Below are 21,607 nucleotides of genomic sequence, written 5' to 3'. Positions count from 1 at the left end.
TTTCTTTAAATTATTATTTATCTTGAATTATATTATAATGTTTGGAATAAAAATTTCCAAATTTGAATTTTCATGTAACCTCTTTATCCTAATGAGAAAAGATTCAAAAAGAAATATCTTATAAAAGCAAAATGTGGTTAAAATGTCATACCCAGTATAACTTGACATATAAAATGGGTATTGACTTATTGTTAGAAAACATTTTAAGTCATAAAGAAATAGTAGGAAGTACGTTTCCAATAATCAGCTACACTGTGTAGTAAAAAGAGTACTTAGAATTAGATTCAGAGGACCTGGGGATTCTTGCTAGTTCTGTGATCTTGGCCAACTCACAAAAGCTCTGTGATCCTTAGTTTTTTTCGTTGGGAAAATAGTGGAAATACCTCTTGATAGAGTCACAAGGATTGGTTAGCAGAATGTGATGTTATATAGCAAACTGTAAAAGAAGGTATAAACCTAGTTATCATCATTAGTAAAAATGTCAGCAGAAAATAAAATGCTTACAGCAACAAATACTGCTGAATAATTGGATAGCCTTGTATTTCAGTGGTATTGTGGCTTGAATATATTAAAAATATATGGATATATGGAGGCCGAGCACAGTGGCTCATGCATGTAATCCTAACACTTTGGGAGGCCGAGGTGGGTGGATCATGAGGTCAGGAGATTGAGATCGTCCTAGGAGTTTGAGACCAGCCTGGCCAACATGGCAAAACCCCGTCTCTACTAAAAATACAAAAGTTAGCTGGGTGTGGTGGAGGGCGCCTGTAATCCCAGCTACTCGGGAGGCTGAGGCAGGAGAATCGCTTGAACCCGGGAGGTGGTGGTTACAGCGACACAAGATTGCACAACTGCACTCTAGCCTGGGCGACAGAGTGAGACTCCATCTCAAAAAAAAATAGATCGAGACCAGCCTGGCCAACATGGTGAAACTCTGTCTCTACTAAAAATACAAAAATAGCTGGGTGTGGTGATGCATGCCAATAGTCTCAGCTACTTGGGAGACTGTGGCAGAAGAATCGCTTGAACCCAGGAGGTGGAGGTTGTAGTGAGCTGAGATCATGTCACTTGCACTCCAGCCTGGCGACAGAGTAAGACTGTGTCTCAAAAAAAAAAAAAAGAAAAAAAAAATTGTATATATAGAGAATAGAATAGAAATGTAGATATTTCTTAAATTGTCAGATATTTTAATGAACTTTACCAATTTGATTACTTTGTAGCTATGTGAATCTTTAGAAGAACTACAAAACCTGAATGGAAAACTTCGAAGTGAAGGACAAGGAATATGGGCTTTACTAGGCAGAATCACAGGGCAGGTTAGTTTCTTTCCAATTACTGTCTCCTTCAATTCTTGCTCTCTATATGATTTTCAAAGAACAGATTTTTGATACAACTGTCATTTGACTAACCGAAGAATTCTGTTTGATCAAGGCCTAATCCTTTGGGATAATGATTTCTGCTTGAAATACACCTAGAGCATTGGAAGCTGCCTACTGAAGACCTCTAGTTTAATTTGGTTGTTTCAACAGCTATCTTGTGTGCAAAATTTTTTCATTTGCTCTAACTGATTGACCTGTCATTTGTGATGAAGCTTAAGACTTGAAGCATGAGTTTTTCCTAATACATTCTTCTTTCTTTTAATTTAGCAGTTTTAGATTGCTTGCTACATTTTTTTCTTTCCTGTTCTTATGCTGTATTTTTTTTCTATTCTTTGGATGTATAATTTAAAATTTAAAAAGGCAAACTAGAGATATTCATTTTTATGTTAGTTTGGTTTTCAGCTGTATAAGAGATGGTTATTTAAACTTTTATGTTAAGATGTATTTTTTCCCCTTCAACAGTAGCTGTGATCGTAGTTATTTAAAAAACTTTATTCATGAACACCTTTAGCCTGTTAAAGTTTTTGGTGTTGAATAATTATTGTTAGATGGATTTCTTTGAATGCCTTTTTTAGTACTGTGTATATAATTGATAAATTAAGTTTTTAACAAATATTTTTAATTATATTTTTTAAGGATGATGGAGACCCACTGTTTGTGGTCCTTTCACTAAAAAGTAGTTTTATTTGTGAAGGAGCTTTTCGAGGAGATATTTTTCATTATACTTGTTTTAGGGGTTTGTAAAAAGTCAAGTTCATCACACAGCTTGTGTAGACATTTTATGAAGTGATACATACTGATTTGTACTGTGCTGTACCAGCTTTGAAGATGCTTTATGTGAAAAGAATGTATGTGGCTTGTATCATAAAGAATGTTTTAATAGATGAGAATTAGTAGTTGCCTCTGGGAGGATCAGCCTTGGTCCCTGGTATTAGGTTGGTTGATGGATTTTTGGAAGATGATGGTGTTTTATAGTTAATATTTGGAGGAGTTAATGTTGAGTATAAAACTTTAGTTTATTTGCCAAGCTGGCATTATCTTTTGGCTTGATTTGCAAGTTTTTCTCATAAGAATCTCCTGTTTAAAATATTATCTATCATAAAAGACAGTTTCATTTATTAAAAGACTTTTAACAGAGGTTTGCAAATTTCCTTTTGCAAATGTAAAATACATAGCCCAAGTAGAATTCATTTATACTGCTTGCATGACACTTTTTTTTTTTCAGTTGGTTGAACAGATGTGGGCCCACCAGGCCACTGAGAAATGACTTTGATAGATGGTTGCTGTCTGAGAAGCCAGCATACTACAGATTAGTAGAAACCCAAAGAGAATCTCACTTGCTTTGTTGGAGAGTTTGGTCCAATAAGATAATTTTTCTAATTAACCTATGGAGCACCAATATAGCTGGGGTGCTGAAGAAAATAAACGGCCTCAATATTCTTTTTGTCAAGTGTTCTGTGTTTTTTTTTTTCCAAACCTCCTACATATGTGTCTTTGTCTTTCAAAGCTGAAGTAGAAGTTTAATTTTTATGTTTTAGTGTACCACTGAAAATTGATGGAAGTCTGTAATTATAGATTTCTAATGGAAATAACTATTAGAAGAAAGCTCATTTTAATCCTTTTTGCCAATGTAATAACTGGTAAGGCAGATTTTCCCCTAACAATCCTACTATATTTACTTAGCTTAAGTGGCAATTAGAGGAAAATGTTGCTTTTATTTCTTTCTTAAAACAATATATACTACATTTGTTCAAATCAATAGAAGTTGAATATACCAGCAATTTTGCGAGCACCCAAGGAGAGAAAACCAAGTAAAAAAGAAGGAGGCACACAAAAGACATCTACTCTTCCTGCAGTACTTTATAGGCAAGTAATGAAATTAATAATGATAGAATAATACTGTGTATTTTTTTTAAACTGATACTTATTAGAAAGAAGATCCTGCAAATATTTGAGAATGAATTATGTCCGTAGCAGAATTTAAGTGCATTTGAAATTCATTTTATCAAAGATGCATTCCAGTTTGAATGATAGAGGGGATTTTTGTTGCTGTTTTAACCTAAACTCTATGGAAATGAGCAGTACTCTTTGGGGAATTGGAAAATTACTTTAGATAACATTATGGTTATTGTCTTAAATAATTAAAACAATATAACAGATGGGCATTTGTATTTTATTTTACTTGAATGAATCGTAGAGTTTGTTTTATAGATAGTGATGGGTGTCATATACATATATAGAATGAATCTATTGCCTTTGTGGATAGTGGATAATGAAGATAAGTTTTAGTTTTTTGTCTTTTTTTTGAGACGGAGTCTCGCTCTGTCACCCAGTCTGGAGTGCAGTGGCACAATCTCGGCTCACTGCAACCTCCGCCTCCTGGGTTCACGCCATTCTCCTGCCTTAGCCTCCTGAGTAGCTGGGACTATAGGCGCCCACCACTACGCCTGGCTAATTTTTTGTATTCTTTAGTAGAGACGGGGTTTCACTGCGTTAGCCAGGATGGTCTCGATCTCCTGACCTCGTGATCCACCCGTCTCGGCCTCCCGAAGTGCTGGGATTACAGGCGTGAGCCACTGCGCCCGGCCCGATAAGTTTTAGTTTTGAGGTTCTACACTTTTTTTTCTCTTGATGCTCAGTTGCAATCACTTTGTTTGCATAAGTATTTTTGTTTTTTACTTTCTTTGCTCAATATTTTCAGTGTTCACCATTATAGTAAGTTTATTGTAGTCAAGACTTCTTTCCATAAATAAATAGGTTACGATCTCACTTTTTCCTAAATAATTTATATTAATTAAGTGAGAGAAGTTTAAAAGATGCTAGTGTTTTTGTATGTGTGTGTGTATGTGTGTGTATATTTATCCATGTATATGCATACATATATGTTATGCGTGTATAAATACATAAATATTCTTCTCAAAATTTCTTTCTCAGAAATAGTAGCAATAACAACAATATCAATCTCCATAACTACCTTCTTTTTTTTTTTGTTGGAGGCTCCCTCTACAAGTAATAGCAAATAACTTCCTTGAAATGTGGGGAAAGCCCACATTGTATTAGTGTACAATGTGAACATTAGCACATTCTCAGGCCAGCTTTTTCAAACATAGTTGGTTCATTTGGAACCATCAAGCAATATCACTATGCTTCTGACTTTTATGACTACAATTCGTTTTTGTTTCAGAATATATTTTAAGCGATTTTTCTTTTTTACTGAGACCAGGTACTGGTTTTTTATTTATTTATTTTGGCTTTTTAAGTGTGTATATGTGTGACTTTTTTTCTAGGCGTATTAAAAAAAAAAAACAAACCTAACTATCATTGCTTTCTGTACATTCCAAATATAAATATACTTTAGATTTTCAGGTGATGGTACTTGTGTACGCAGGTGTAGTTAAATTGCCTTTTTGCATAAGAGAAGTTAGATTTCTGAGAAACCAAAAAATCCTAAAATAATAGTAACAATCACAAAATTCCATAATCTTTGCAATAAATATCAATTGATATGTGTGTGTGTGTATATATATAGTGTGTGTGTTTTTAATTTTTTTACTTTTGAATTTAATTAGTATATTTTTAAGACTAAATCCAATATTGAAAAGAGACTCATGTATACTTGTAGCAATATCTACATGTTGAAGACTCTTTGAAAGGTTTACAACTAAACTAATGGTAGGAAATAAACTACATTCTGTTTGTGAAGTAATTTTTTCATAGTTTTAGAAAATTGGGAATTTACTTTGTTCTATCATTTATGTGTCTAGAGAAAAAGTGAACTAATGTGAAATGGATTTTAGGTAATAATTAAAATTAAAATGAATATGATGTTGAGGATAAATACCTTATATATGTAATTCCTTAGAAAGTTTGACTCTAGTAATATTTAAATTTATATCAGATCCAAACTATTTTTAACATTCTCAAAAGTATTTAGAACTAACAGTTACTGACATTGTAAAAAGATGTGTTAATGAAAGAAATTGTCTATCTCAACAGAAGAAATATTAAATCAAGATGAAATTTTATAATTTAAAAAATATGCTATAAGTAAACTGCGTTTCACTATGATAATTATTATTGAAATCTTTACTTGCTGCTTTTATTAAAAGTTGTGGAATTTGTAAGAAGAACCATGATCAGCATCTTCTTTTATTGTGTGATACCTGTAAACTACATTACCACCTTGGATGTCTGGATCCTCCTCTTACAAGGATGCCAAGAAAGACCAAAAACAGTTATTGGTAAGTAAAATAGAGGAGATTTAGATGTTTCAATTGATTTACTCTTAGTTTCAGCAGTATAAGATGAAATATTATATTTGTTCATAATAAAGTATTTGGCACATTTTAAAATTGACTGTCATCAATATTTATTATAGCATTATGTGACTAAATCTATAACAGCTTTTTTGAGAAATGAATTTTTCATTAATCGTGGCTATTTTAGCAATAGGTTCTTCTTTAAGGCATGAATTCTGTCCATTGCTTATAATTCTTTTGTTTTATTGTTAAGAATTTCTCAAATACTTTATTGTTATTTTGAAATTGAATTTATCTAAAATTTGCCATCATATGCTTTTACTTGCAATTTAGTATCTTATTTTTAGATTAGTGTCAAAGGCTTTACTTCTGGTATTTGGTATTTGTGCTAGTTATTGAAATCCAACCATACTTTGAAATCTAGAAACGTTTGATAAACATTTCTTAATTTTTTTTATTAACAGGCATATCGAATCACTACAGACATTTGATAAGGTTATAGTATCTATAATGAGTTTTATCCTTTCCTTAATTTTATTCTAAGAAAGGGACAGATGTTCAGATTTTAGTGGAATGATTTCTTATAGGAAGGAGAATATAGGAAATGGAAAACTTTGGAATGAACATGAATATTCTTTGTATACAAGTTCCATAACCTTTCCAGTTTCAGAAAAGAGTGAACCCCAAATTTTTAAATTTTAATCTCTACAAGAGGTTGTGTGTGTTCCTCAAATACATTAGGCCTATTTTTTGACCTCATTGTTTTATCACTTAAGGCTGCCTCTGTTCATTTGATTAGGAAGCTGAAATTTTTTCACTATTTTCACAGGATTGCTTTTTTGTAGTGTTCTTTGTATCAGCTTGTTTTCAGATAATCTTACTGCCCTGTTCTTTTGAAATACAGTGGAATATATTTATTGTGGTATTTATGTGCTTCAGAAACTGCTATAGTATATTCAAATCCCAACAATGTTAATAAGCATCCTGGGTGGGTGTTAAAATTGAAAGCTAGTTTGATAGTCTCCAGAGCCAGGATGTTTTGCCATGAACTTATATGGAGATATGCAGTTCTCTCCTTAAATGAAGTTATGGACCCTCCTGTTACTGCTCAACCTGCAGAGCTCTGGTTTCCAGTGTGTGAGAGTTTCTGCAGCCAAAAAAAATAAGTAAAATCATGTTCTTTGTAGCAACAAGGGGGCAACTGGAGGCCATTATACTCAGTGAATTAACCCAGGAACAGAAAACCAAACACTGCATGTTCTCACTTATAGGTGGAAGCTAAACACTGGATACTTATGGGCATAAAGATGGGGCCTACTAGAGTGGGGAGGCTAGGAGGGGAGCAAGGCTTGAAAAAACCGTTGGGTACTATACTCACTACCTGAGTGATAGGGATCATTCATATTCCAAACCTCAGTATCGTGCAGTATACCCATGTAACAAACCTGTGCATGTACCCCCTAAATCTAAAATAAAAGTTGAAATTAAAAAAAAAAAAAGAAAAGAAATAATGTACATAGCCTGAGGTGTTTTAGTGAGAGTACTCCTAAAAGGGCCTAAACAACTTAGAGCCTTTTCACTGGTGTTAGTGGTTTTTAAGTAAAAGTAAAAGTTAATGTTGTAGCACAGTGAAGCCTTTAATTTCTCCTTGTTTGTCGTGATCACATTTCCTTTGGCCTCTAAGATCAACTTAGCTTTGGTTAGCAGTTAACTGGGTGTATTAATTTTGGAGTGTGCAAGATTCAGAGAATTATGTTTTTTCTTTAGTGTACCTCAAATGTGGAAGGCAGTTTTTACTTTTTGCTTTTTAACATTTTCAGTTTATTTTTGAAGTTATATTAAAGAAAATAAATACTCAAAACTTAACACTTTCTAAATCTTTTGTCACATTTTACTATTGTCTATGCTCTTGAGGTTATTTAAGTCTATTGTATCAGGATGGTAGAAAAAAAATGATATGCAGGTTGAGTATCCCTTATCCAAAGTTCTTGGGACCAGAAGTGATTTGGATTTTGTTTTTGTTTTTGTTTTGGAATATTTGCATTGTACCTACTGGTCGAGTATCCCAAATGTGAAAATCCGAAATCTGAAATGCTCCAGTGAACATTTTCTTTGACTATAATGTCAGTGCTCAAAAAATATTTGGATTTTGGAGCACTTCAGATTTTGGATTTTTGGATTTGGGATGCTCAACCTGTAATAGTTGCTACTACACACCCTTTTCCCCATCCTATATTCTGTGATGCCATGTTGATAATTTGAAACTGAAATTGCCATGGTTAGGAGTATTTGTACTATAGAAATTACTAAATACTACATAGTAGGGCTTTCCCCCCAGAGGGTCAAGTGTTAGACATTTACTAGTATATCTCTGACTGACATCTGCTTTAGACTCTACCTTGTTCTTGCTAGTCCTTTTTTAAGGGAAAAGGTCCTTTAATTTCTACTTGTTTCCAGTGATCAAATTTCCTTTTATGACTAGAGTCCTGTTACTGGACTCTTATTTGATGACTGTGCCTTAGTCTTCAGCTTAAACTTCCACAGGTCCTTCTGGTATAACATTTCTGAATGGTCCTTCTGGTATAACATTTCTGAATATTTATTTTTGCTGTTTTTATGTTCTGCAAGCCTGTGGTAACACCCTTACTACTAAATATCCCGTAAGCAAACTGTACCTAGAATTAATTACTATACAATCTGTTACCTTCTCAGGTATCATATTCTACTCGAATGACTATTGAAGCACTTGCTATCCAGCCTTTTCTTCCAGTACCAGCACTGTTTTCATGGAGACACTAGTTCTAGATTTGGATGCTTTCTGTTCAGTCCATCCCAGAGTTCAGTGGACTGTGCTGGGCAGGTTAAGACATGTGATATCAAAGAAAAGATGGATACAGATACAGAAGTAATTACAGGTGAAGGGTTGGGAAGTTGAGTGAATTCACGTTGGACAGGCTCAGACATTTTAGTGATATAGGAGTCTGTTGAGAGGGAAAAGACCTGGGATGATGATGGGCTCTTGAGAAGACAGCAGATGGTTGGTAACAACTTACTGTGGAAAAATCAAACTGACTTGCTGAGGCTGTGTAGCAAGAATGTTTAGTGCATAAGTAAATGTGATTATTTGATTTTTCTTGAATTATGCTCTGCTGCCCAGGAGAAGGAGAGGGGAAAACCTAGGGGCTTCTTAAGTTGGGCCAGGGATGTGAAAAGCTAGTAAAGAATAATATTAAAAGGTAGATGAAGAATTCCACAGGGAATAGAGAGGCTAGGGTTGGTGTGATCTAGGTTCTATTTTGTTTGTACCTCTTTCTAGTATTTAAAATGTATTTTGTCTCATTTTTAGTTTGTTATTTTAGTTTTTGTTGTTGTTTTTAAAAATATACAATCTCCACACTGCCTTAAATTCTAAGACATGTTTGGTAGGATACAAATGGTAAGGGCTTGATTTATTAGAGTAGCTCAAATAGTTAATCATCTCTTAATTGTAGAATACTAATGTTATGTTTCTGCCTCCATTCATCTGATTGGAACTTGTGTTGCCTTTTCCAATTGTTTGAAGAATATTGTGAAACACATTATTTAACAGAGAATTGAGTAATATTATATCCTTTTATTCCTTGGATATGTCTGTGTTTATTTTATGATGCAAAGAAAACACAAACCCTTCTAGGAATAGTTTACAGAGGTTTTTTCCTTTGTTTTTCTTGATAATTTGTTCATTTAAATTTTTTTTATTGCCTCTTCTTCCCATTAAGTGCTAGTAGGAATTCCAGCTTTAGAATGGGGCATTTACTGTATATGAATTAATACGTATATATCTATTAAAGTTTTATACAGATATTATAACTACAAAAAGAATAAAATTTACAAATTGAGTTAAATGTTGTTCTCTGCCCTTCAAAGAGATACCCGTAATGCAGAAGTAGGAGGGACTGAGGTATTACTTGTCTGAGAAGAATGATATTTGAGTCACCTCTTAAAGTTTTATGTAGGCACCTGTCAAGACTTCTTCTAAATACAGGAGAAAACATGGCCAACAGCTTAGATATAAGAAAAAAAACTCTGGTGTGGGATCCTGAGTTCTTGATGACTAAAAAAGATAAATTGTGGAGGAGAAAAGAGTAAATCATGAAATATTTGGAATATGGAATGTTACTGGATTTGTTGCATTTAAAGATTCATAAAATCATTTTTTTTTAACTTACATGAATAAAATTCTCCAAATTAGTACACTTTCTTGTTTTTTTTTTCTTTTTTGGAGATGGAGTCTTGCTCTGTCGCCCAGGCTGGAGTGCAGTGGCACGATCTCAGCTCAGTGCAACTTCCGCCTCCTGGGTTCAAGCAATTCTCCTGCCTCAGCCTCCCAAGTAGCTGGGACTATAGGCGAGTATCACCACGCCCAGCTAATTTTTTGTATTTTTAGTAGAGACAGGGTTTCACTGTGTTAGCCAGAATGGACTCGATCTCCTGACCTCGTGATACGCCTGCCTCGGCCTCCCAGAGTGCTGGATTACAGGTGTGAGCCACTATGCCTGGGCTAAATTAGTACATTTTCTTGTCTAAACGCTATTAAACATTTTTCTTTAGTAACTAAGATTCTGAAATCTCATTGGGTCATCATTCTGATTATAGGTTGTAGTTGTATGGTGCTAGAAACATATAGAAGGTATAGAAAATTGAGAAAAGGCCAGATGCAGTGGCTCATGCCTGTAATCCCAGACTTTGGGAGGCTGAAGCAGGTGGGTCACTTGAGGTCGGGAGTTCAAGACCAACATGATGAAACCCTGTCTCTACTAAAAATACAAAAATTAGCTAGGAATGGTGGCAGGTACTGATAATCCCTGCTGCTCAGGAGGCTGAGGTAGAGAATTGCTTAAACCTGGAAGGCTGAGGCTACAATGAGCTGAGATTGCGCCAAATGCACTCCAGTCTGGGCGACAGGGTGAGACTCTGTCTCAAAAAAAGACAGAAAAAGAGGGAGGGTGGGAGGGCGGGTAAGAAGGAAGGAAAGGAAGGGAGAGGAAGGCGGAGGGGGAGGGAGAAAGAGGGAGGGAGAGGAAGGGAGGAAGGGAAAAGAATTGAGAAAAACCTCTTGGTATTTCAGCATGAAAGTTATTCTGTTGCATAAATTCCTGACATGGATTTTTATTATACTTTAAATTTTTAATTGACTTGGATCAATTAAAAGGTTAAGATTATCTTTAGTATTGTCCTTGGGAATTATAAATTTTAGGACTCTATTCTCTAATACAGTGTGTTAAGCAAAAATATACAGGATTAAGGTGAGTTTAGCTAAATTAATAGATAATAGCAGTTTAGTGGATTATTGAAAGAAGCCAGATATGTATTTGACTTTAGGAAAGATAATCATGATTTTCCTTAAAATATTATTTGATTTCGACTGGGCATGATGGCTCACACATGAATTCCTAGCACTTTGGGAGGGTGAGGCGGGTGGATCACGAGGTCAGGAGTTCAAGACCAGCCTGGCCAACATGGTGAAACCCTGTCTCTACTAAAAATACAAAAATTAGCCGCGCATGGTGGCAGGCGCCTGTAATCCCAGCTGCTCGGGAGGCTGAGGCAGAGAATTGCTTGAACCCGGGAGATGGAGGTTACAGTGAGCCTTAAATCATGCCACTGCACTCCAGCCTGGGCGACAGAGCAAGACTCTGTCTCAAAAAAAAAAAAAAAAAAAAAATTATTTGATTTCGTTGAATTAGACAGGCCATGGATTTAGGTTATTATTTCTTAACATCTTGTATACCAATTGATGTAGCAGAAACACTTTTACATATCTTAAATGCTATTTATAAGATGAAGGCTATAGTGTTTAATAGATTGTTGAAGAATGGGTAAGAAGTATTATGTCCATAATACTCTTGTAGTCTACTCAGTGTAGACTCTATCTACTGCAACAATCATGTGGTGGTTGTCTTGAAATAGGAATGGATATATTCTGCATTGGCCGTTACATTTGTTTTGATTTTTTGAGTTGTTCAGTGTTTTGTGGTGTTCAGGGTATAACATTTCTATTCTCTGGGAATTGGAGAGCCAAATTTCTTTGTCACCTAACTGTATTAGTTTTAGTGGGGATGGAAGTGAACATAAGAATAAATAATGTCCCGACAAGGGTAATAGCTACCGAAAGAGAAGCAAAGAGGAAATATTTCAGTTTTTTTAAAAAACAAAACAATGATTTATCTGAAAAAGGTACTTGCTTCTATACCCAGGGGATTTAGATAACATTACGTTTGCCTGTTATTTAAATAGACAAACAACATATTTTAAAAGTAAATTAGAGCCTGGCATGGTGGCTCACACCTGTTATCCCAGCACTTTGGAAGGCTGAGGCGGGCAGATCACCTGAGATCAGGAGTTTGAGACCAGCTTGGCCAACATATAGTGAAACCCTGTCTCTACTAAAAAATCCAAAATTAACTGCGCATCGTGGCACACAACTCTAGTCCCAGCTACTTAGGAAGCTGAGGCAGGAGAATCAATCGCTTAAAAAAGGTGGAGGTTGCAGACTGTCTCAAAAAAAAAAAAAGTGAATTAGAACTGTTTGAGAAACTTTGACTATATTTCACTCAACTGATAGAAATGATCAAGTAGCATTAAGATTATAATTTAATGCTGAAAAGTGAAGCAATGGGCCTTTTTGTAATATAATTTGGTAATTTCTCTAGTCATCTCTGTTTCGAAGGCTGTTGCATTTATTGTTACTAACAATATCTAACATTTCTGGGGTTTTCACAGTTCTGCTAATAAAGTCAGAATATACTTACCATTTCAATTCTGAGATTCTGTAAGGTGTGTATTTTCTCTTACCAGTCCTTGATGTTTTCATATGGGACAAATGCAGGAGCAATTTAGTATATTCATTTAGTTGTATTTTTGTTATGATGGTAATCTGACAATCTAGGGGACAATGTGCTAGCTATAGTTACATGAAGGGTAGCAATAGATACATAAATGTTTTCTGAGTAATACAAGATTATGTACATTTTTGTTTTGCTTTCACTGAATTTCTAGTGCTAAAATTTTTGCTAACCTATTCTTAAAGAATTGGAAATTTTAAGATATTTACATTAATATGTTAAGGATTCATTTGTATTTTAGGAATAATATCTTTGCATTAACAAAACAAATGGTACTTGGTATTTAACTCTGTTGTTGGAGTTCAAAAATTAAAGCTGTCACTTTTACAATTAAATATTAGTTTAATAAGTTTATAGTATTAGTGAAAGATGTGAATATTGATGGAGGATGAAATCAAATCATAAATCTTTGAAAATTCTTGCTATGAGAATTATAAGCTACCTTCAAAGATACTGATATAAACATATACAAACTAAATATCAAATACACTTTTACAGATTATAATCATTTTTATTAAGAGAATACTATCAAACTTTTGGAGAATTTGCCTTTGATCATTCTTTTACAGTTGAAGAAAATATAAGTAAAAATTTACTTTTAACAACTGGTTTTAACTTTTTGAAATGGTCCTTTATGATTCACAATATAAAGATTTCCAGCAGTCCTTGTTTAGATTTTTGCTGTCTAAATGTTAGCCACTAGCCACATACGGCTATTTAAATTTAAATCAATTAATATTGAAATTTGAAATTTTCTCAGTTGTTATTTGCCACATTTCAAGTGCTCAGTAACCATCTATGGCTAGTGGCTACTGTTCTGGACAGTGCTGATATGTAGATAATCCTAATGTTATAAAAAGTTTTGTGGGATACCACTTGTCTAAAGTTTTAGTTTCAATTAATTTTTAATATTACCCATATTAAAATTTTTTATAAATGCTACTTTAACAAATTCCTTTGGTAAATAAATGTATATTTCTTCTTTTAGAAGTAGTAGGGGCCACCAACTAACATGACCCTTTTTTCCCCCAACACTTCTTGGAGTCTGTTTCTATAGTTTCTTTAAGTAGTATATTCAGCACAACTTGTCATTGACTACAATTAAAAGATATGATAACTGTGACAAGGAGTAGTGTTAGGGTCCATGAAGGACTTCTATTTTTAGATATCACAGTATATGTCATTTAAAGAAAAGTCATACTTTCCAAAGGTAAATTATTATTATTATTTAAGATAGGGTCTTGCTCACGTTACCCAGGCTGGAGTGCAGTGTTGCAATCATGGCTCACCACAGCCTTGATCTCCTGGGCTCAAGTGACCTTTTCACGTCAGCTTCCTGAGTAGCTGGGATTATGGGTGTGTGCCACCAAACCTGGCTAATTTTCTGTTTTTTGGTTTTTTTTTTTTTGTGAAGACAGTTGTCTCACTATGTTGTGAGCAATCATCCTGCCTCAGTCTCCTGAAGTGCTGGGATTATGGGTGTGAGCCACTGCAGCTGACAAAACCACCTTTTTAATCAGTGTTGAATCTCATGTTGGTTCACTTAAACATATAGCATTGTTAAATGTGTTCTTATACTTACAGGATACATTAAGTTGCCTTAAATATTATATTAACAGTAGTCACTCTTAGAAGAGTGTTTCTGAATGTTTTTTCATTATATACCCTGTGATCATATTACCTGTGTATATTTTTACATATTCTTCTTATATACCTGGATTTTGTATTTATAAAAACTATAGCTAAAGCCTGAAGATAATAATAAATACATGACTTAAATTTTTCCCGTTTATGTAGGCAGTGCTCAGAATGTGACCAGGCAGGGAGCAGTGACATGGAAGCAGACATGGCCATGGAAACCCTACCAGATGGAACCAAACGATCAAGGAGGCAGATTAAGGAACCAGTGAAATTTGTTCCACAGGATGTGCCACCTGAACCCAAGAAGATTCCAATAAGAAATACGGTAGTTTATTTTTTATTTATCATAAGCATCATACAATTCTGACGCCAAAATTTCAGAGGGTGAGAAAGACACAGGGCAAACATATACTTAGAAGTCAAAGAAAAAGACATGTATATTACTATTGGTTACTCTTAACAATTTTTTTCTATATTGTGAAATATACCACATGCTTACCTGAGTGTTTGTAGTTTGTATTTTGTTGGAGGCATAATAATAATGGACACACCAGAGCATCCATCACCCACCTTAAAAGACAGACCATTCCCAAAGCTTTAGAAGTTTCCTGTAAATCCTCGACAATCTCATCGTTATCTGTCTAGCCCAGAGGCCACCTCTTTACTCAGCTTTATGTTTCTCATTCATTTCTTTTTCTTTATAGAAGAGATTTACACTGTAAATCTATATATTTATGAATAATACGTGGTTTATTTTTATAGGTTTTGAATTTCATATGAGTGGAATCAAATGTTTTTCTCCGGTAATTTGATATTTTGACCAAAATTATGTTGATTTGATTCAGACATGCTGATCCATGTAGTTGTAGTTTATTTATTTTCACTAATGTATAGTTTTCTATGGAAAGAATAGATTATTGCCTAGTTTTTCTTTTGCTTTGTTGATGGGCAGTTAGGTTGTTTTCATGCTTTTCTACTCTATACAGCTTTGTTTTAAATGTTCCTATAAATATCTCCTGCAGCATGGTAACAGGGAGTTTGTGTATGTATTAAGGTGTAGATCTGCTAAGTTACAGACTATCTGCATCTTCAGTTTTGCTAGATAACTGCAATTGTTTTCCAAATCAGTTCACACTCATACTAGCAATGGATAATGTTTCTGTTGCTTCACAAACTTTTGTCCAGTGTTTTAATGCTTTCCAATGTGATGCAGGGAAAATAGCATATTGACATTTTATGTTGCAGTTCTCTCAGTACTCGTGATTTGGAGCATCTATTTACTTATTTTTGGTAAATTGTATTTCCTTTTCTGGGAAATGTGTATGCAAGCCTTTCACCAATTTTTCTGTTGGGGTGTTTACCTTTTTCTCATTGCAAATTCTTTGAGGCCAGGTTTTAAAGAGTTTCTTCTGGGGAAATCATTTATGTTCATTTTTACCAGGTACCTTGAAGGGGCCTCTACCAACTTGAGAATATTTTAAATAAAAGTTTGGTGTGTATGTTTTCTATTACATCAGGAGTGTAAATTTCAAACCTTTAAGTGCTGGCTTACTGTTATGAATTCTTAGGGCATACTTTCCTGGCTTGAGCTGAGGCAGGCACTTTTCAAAAATCTTTCTTTCCACAGGGGAGATATAAAGATATTTTTAGAGTTAGTTGTCATCATTTGTTTTGTTACCTGTTTCATTTTAAAGAGTCTTTGGTTTTTTTTCCTCAAAGTAACAGTTTTCTCAAAAAAATTTTTTTAATCTGTATTAACCTCCTGTATTATAATCACTTGAAAGATCTTATTTGGGAGAATTCACCTTGATTTTTTAAATCAGTTTTGTGTTATGGGCTCATATGAAATTGATGAGGCAAATCTGAGAATTGTTATCTTTTAGATAATTAAAATAGTTTATTTTGGGTGCTCTAAGTAGATAGACTTGAAATAGTTTTTATTTGTAGTTTCTACTGTTGATAACTCTTTTTTTAGGCTTCAAAAATATATTTTGTTTATAAGGGAACTAGAGAGAATTTTCCTTTGTTAAATAAGCCTGCTAGTTTCTATTTCTAAAATATTTTCTATAATTGTTTGAAAATGGTAACTACAGTTATTCTTGAGATCTTAAGAGAAGAGTTATTACTTCATATGTCTGTCTGCAAAGATTATCCTCTTATGAAACATTATTTTTCCAGTTTCTTTATTGTTTCAAGAAAGCCTTGTGATTAGTATTATCATCCTTAACTTTGGAGTTATCATATAGAGGGAAATTATGTATATTACAGTGATATTTTTGTGCCCATAGTTCAGTATTACTTGAAATAAAAGAGAACTCTTTAATATTAAAGGATCCTTCTATTTTTTTTCTCTCCTTTACTGGTCTGCTTTTTTTTTTATCCTAAGGAAGCTTTAAAATTTGCTAATATAATCACATTCCTTTCATCTTGTTCTTTGTCTCTAGTTTTCTTGTTTAAAAGTTTTAGACTTAATTACAGATTTTGGTCAGTGAAACACCGGGAAAAAGAGTCCATGGCCAATAATTTCAGGAAATGCAGTGTGATTATGTTCTTACTTGTAGAAATTCCAATGCATGTTGAAGCTCCAAAAAAAAATCCTAATATTTAGAAATAGGATTACTTTTATCTGTTCTTTTTCTTAACTTGTTTTTATTAAAAAAGCATTTTTTAGGACACTTTTTATTTTATTTTTTATTTTTTGGTAGCATGGAGTACTGTGTGGTGCTAAGTTTAGAAATGATGCTCCAGAGACCATGGATTACTTGCATTAGGACCATCTTGGATATTTATTGAAATGTAGACTTTGAACCCACCCTAGAGCTAGTACAGACTTTAGACCCATTCTAGAATTAATGAATTAGAATTTATGGGGTTTGACTAAGCAGATTTCTTAGGTGCTAAGCTTATACTAAATAAAAGTTGAAAATGACTATCAATGGTGATTACCTTTCCTCTTTCCCTCTCATCTTTTCTGCCTGCCTTCCAACAATCCATTCAGAAAACCAGACAGTTGGTGTAAGGTATCATACTAAACTTCAAGGAATGTAGGAATGAGAGATACAGAAGAGAGTGATCAGTCATTTTGATCTTGATCTTACCATTTATGCTGAGTTCCTGTTGTTACCTTAAGTTTTTACTTATTTCTGTTTCAGAGTTGTATGTATCTTTTTTAATTAATAGGTGGTATGGTGAAAAATGAGATGTTCTAGTTGTGTTTCTTAGAACAGTGTTAATTATGAGAGACCAGGCATACAACAGCTTACTAACTTGTATAAATACCTTTTGCAATATATAACTGATTTTTCTCTCTCATTGTTACATTTTTAAACTATTGCTCCCAATATCCTCCTACTTATACTTTTATTTTAGCACATGTATTACAATTGGGAACATTCTGTCTTGAAATACATTATTATAGTATTTTTATTTTTGTCAGTGTTTCATTTTTCCTACCATTAATTGATCAAAGTATAATTTGTTTTCATGTTAGTCTTATTATTCTACCATGATTTTGAAGAAAATTTTACCTACATGACATACATAGGGCAATCATGACATACCCCAAGCTCATAGACCTGAATTCCTGGCAGACAGCGATTGTCCTGTTTACCACAGAAGAATGGGTCCCATTCTTGTGTTTCATCAGTGAAATTATAGAATTATTGTAAAGGCAGCCTAAGAAAGCTCTGTTAAAGTACTTTGTTATTTAGACATTTCCTCTGCATTATTTCTATGTGGAACTTTTTACTTCCTTTTAGGCAAGGAAATTAATTTTGAAGAAAATATAAATTAGCTTACCCATATCCCTTTTGAAGTTACTTTAAAATTGATGTTTATACTTACGGACATATTTTCTAATACTCTAATGTAACTTGAAAGCTTTCAGATTTTCTTTTTGCTTTCTTTGCACTCTATGTCATGTAGTGACTTTTTATCTTTTATAGAAGTGCCAAAGGACTTGTTGGAACCTGTCTTTCCATAGTTTTTACACACATGCGTCATCATCTACTGTCTTTGAAGTTCTGAGATCTTTCTTCCTGACTTACAAATTCTGGTTGTGTTTTATGTATTTTCTTTTTTGTAAAATAAGTGCAACAAATAGTCAAAATACTTTTTAGCAGCTTTGACTGAAAATCATATTGTTTTTCAGGATGCATTATTTCTTTTAGATCATTATTTTGGAAGGGGATTTAAACACATTTAATCGTTTTTCCATCACACTTAACAATGTGAGCCACTAGCCTGTTCTAAGTGGCAGTCTTTATTTGAGAGATAATCAAATATCCTAGAGCCTACTTTTATTACATTTATGTTTTAACTAATTTTACACATGTGTAAAGTATCTATTTAATAATGTTTAAACGTAAGTCTTGAGAATCTGAAAATATGAAATATGTTTCATATAAATATTTTTTAGATGCTAGTTTAGGAAAAATGTTGAAGCATTTGGATTCAGTTCTATTGAAGTGACTAAAGGTTACTATACATTATGTTCATATTTATTTTACTTAACTATTTGAATTATTACAGTTCTGGGAAAGAAAGGTTATTTGTGGGGGCTTTACATACCAGAGTTTTATATTATCAGACTCAAGGTGACCTCTGAGGTATGAGTCAGATTATAAAACCTCTGTCTGTCATAGATTCTTAGAAGAAACCCTGGCAAACAGTTTTTGTAGTGAACTAGAACTCACTTTGGCTACTTGGAAGAGATCTACTCTGTGGGTGTCCTTAGCTCAAGTAATCTTATTCAAAACCCTGAGACTCCTGTTTTGCTTTTTGCCTCTTGGAAATCTATCACTTTAGTTTATTCCTAGGAGTATGAAATAAAGATAAGAATAGGTGGAGCTTCAAGACTTTACTTATTTTGTATGTACCATTATCTCTGAGAAGGTTTTTATAGCAGCACTTACTTGTCATGTGGAATATATATTTTCTTATATATCGTTAGACCCATAGTTATTTCAGTTTATAGTAGTTAAGACAAATTGGTCATGATTTTCTTCTTATTCTCCCATGTATTTTCATAACCCTGTTAATATAAGCTAAATTAGGTAAAAAGAAACTCTACAGCCAGTTGACCAAAGGGAAAGCACTCACTTTTGGTGACTGCCATTCCATCTGTTGTTTATTGATAGCCGACAGAAACAGATGACACCTTGTTCATAATTTGTTTTTTGCATATAGCAGTTTTCTTTGAATATTTTATGAACTTTAACTTGTTTTCAATATAGTTTCATAATTGAAAGACAGATATTTTTAGGAATTATATATATGTATAATTTTATATTTTTTAGAAATTATATATAATTATCTATTACTACATATAATATATACTATACATATAATTTTATAGTCTTAGGAATTAAATATATTTATATATATTAGAATACATTTTATATTGAAGCATTTTTGAATAGCTGCCAGAAAGCTATTGGCATTTATTCCCCAGCATAAATCTAATGCTATTTAGCTTAACAGAGGTTTTCAAAGTTTGACTTAATTGTCCTAATTAACACTGATTTTGGAATTTTGCCTGTGAATAAGCATGTTCTATTTTTACATATAAGTTACAGAGAGAGGCATTTCTTATGATTCATCTAACCATATATGACTGACTTTAATTATTAATTTGTATAAATATTGATTTGTCAACAAAAACACGAGTGTTAAATTTAGTGACCTGGTCACAAGTGAATATATGAAGCCTTGTTTAGTGGTATCAAAGATGTTAAAGTACTGACTCTCTTTTAATTTTAAATTTAGTTCATTTGCCAAATGAATCATGCATTTAACTTTATTGCAAATTAAAATGACCTCAGTTCTAAAAAATTAAAATGATATAGGAGTTAGAAAAATGATAGAGGAGTTAGAAAAATGTTTAATTGTTTGTTTTAGATGAATAAACTATTTATTTATTTTTATGTTTTTTTTTTGAGACAGAGTCTCGCTTTGTCGCCCAGGCTGTAGTGCAGTGGTGTGATCTTGGCTCACTGCAACCTCTGCCTCCCAGGATCAAGCGATTCTCATGCCTCAGCCTCCTGGGTAGCTGAGATTACAGGTGTGCGCCGCCACATCCGGCTAAGTTTTGTATTTTTAGTAGAGATGGGATTTTGCCGTGCTGGCCAGGCTGGTTTAAAACTCCTTACCTCAGGTGATCCACACGCCTCGGCCTCCCAAAGTACTGAGATCACCGGCCTGAGCCACTGTGCCCAGCCAGAATAAACTATTTAAAATTTGCCTGCTAGATAAGATAATTTTACACCTTTTCAGTTTAAATACATTGTCTCTAATACCATGCCAATCTCTTCTATGGATTTTTTAATCACCTCTTTTCAAGTAAGTTTATCACGGACAGATTACAAGCAAGGTGATCTAAGCAGCTCAGGTTGTAATTATTCCCTAGGTAAATCAGGTTCTTAAAAAACAAAACAAAACAAAAAATTGAAATGTGTCAAGATTTGGAATGAGTTTTAAACTTTCATTTACTTTTAATAGCTTAACTAATTACTGTCAAAATGAATCAGTTTGGAATTGCACCCCAGCTTGATTAATCATGTGGAGTTTCCAGGTAACGTATCTGTTACATTCTAAAGCACATACTTGAAAAGTAAAATTCTTCTTTCTTCCACATATTATTTTCATCCTACTGTTTTATTGTTGCTAAAGTCATTGTAGCCTCAAAATATATCATAAAAGGACCACCCTGTTATATATACTTCTATTCATCTGAGATGGGACAAGCTCTTTGGTAACTGAAATTTGTCAGATGAGCCATACTTGTTTTTGTTTTTCTTCTTGCTTTTTTGTACCATTTCTCCCTCTTTTAAATTCCGCTTATGTTTTGGGATTCATTCAAGGACACTGCTTTTAAGATAACTTGTCCTTAGGCAGTTATGAATTTCCATAGTTACAGTTGCTGCCACTTCATTAAAACTAGGAAAAAAAAAACAACACAGCTTTCAACATTTTCTTGGCTGGAGGACTTGGTATTTTATATAGTTATATTTGGATCAAATTCTCTTTTTTTTTTTCTTTGGAAATATTAGTAATGTGATAAATGCTAAATAAGAGTGCTGTAATTACTTTGGTAATGAATCAAGTTAGTGTATAGTATGGAGCTACCAAATTAGGTAGACTATAGTGCCAGTTTGAATTTACCCTTTATTGGGTATAATTCTCTAACTTCATTTGAAATGTAAGAAATCTTCATTGGGTGTCACAATGTTACAGTTTAGTTTAAGTATTCAAGTGCAATAAGAGATTTGCATTCTTAATGATTTTGTTCATTTCTATTTGGGATTAAATTATTAATCTTGGATTCGCCATGCAAGAAAAGTCACTGAAGTGACAGTTGAGATAACTGAGTTTAAGGTTTACCTCAGAAACTTACCAGCTGTGTGACATCAGCAAGTCATTTCTCTGGATTGCTTTTTCAGAGCTC

At 33.5% G+C, this 21,607-nt stretch overlaps 1 protein-coding gene across 17 annotated transcripts in view; it reads left to right on the top strand.

Moving 5' to 3' along the window:
* PHF14 (PHD finger protein 14) overlaps nucleotides 1–21,607 on the top strand; it is a 199,605-nt gene that overhangs the window by 62,434 nt on the left and 115,564 nt on the right. For all 17 annotated transcript variants that reach the window (XR_003728243.2, XR_013415440.1, XR_013415441.1 and 14 more), the window contains 4 exons: nucleotides 1,221–1,316; nucleotides 3,142–3,245; nucleotides 5,489–5,620; nucleotides 14,320–14,488. Coding sequence is in view for 13 of the 17 variants with exons in the window: in XM_077997009.1 (XP_077853135.1) it covers nucleotides 1,221–1,316; nucleotides 3,142–3,245; nucleotides 5,489–5,620; nucleotides 14,320–14,488 (501 nt within the window). In the remaining 4 variants the exon portion in view is untranslated. The remainder of the gene's footprint in view (nucleotides 1–1,220; nucleotides 1,317–3,141; nucleotides 3,246–5,488; nucleotides 5,621–14,319; nucleotides 14,489–21,607) is intronic.

Source organism: Macaca mulatta, chromosome 3 (assembly GCF_049350105.2).
Source record: "Macaca mulatta isolate MMU2019108-1 chromosome 3, T2T-MMU8v2.0, whole genome shotgun sequence".
Classification (NCBI taxonomy): domain Eukaryota; kingdom Metazoa; phylum Chordata; class Mammalia; order Primates; family Cercopithecidae; genus Macaca; species Macaca mulatta.
Note: the sequence above shows the minus strand (reverse complement) of the source record. Positions and strands in the feature narration are given on the sequence as shown.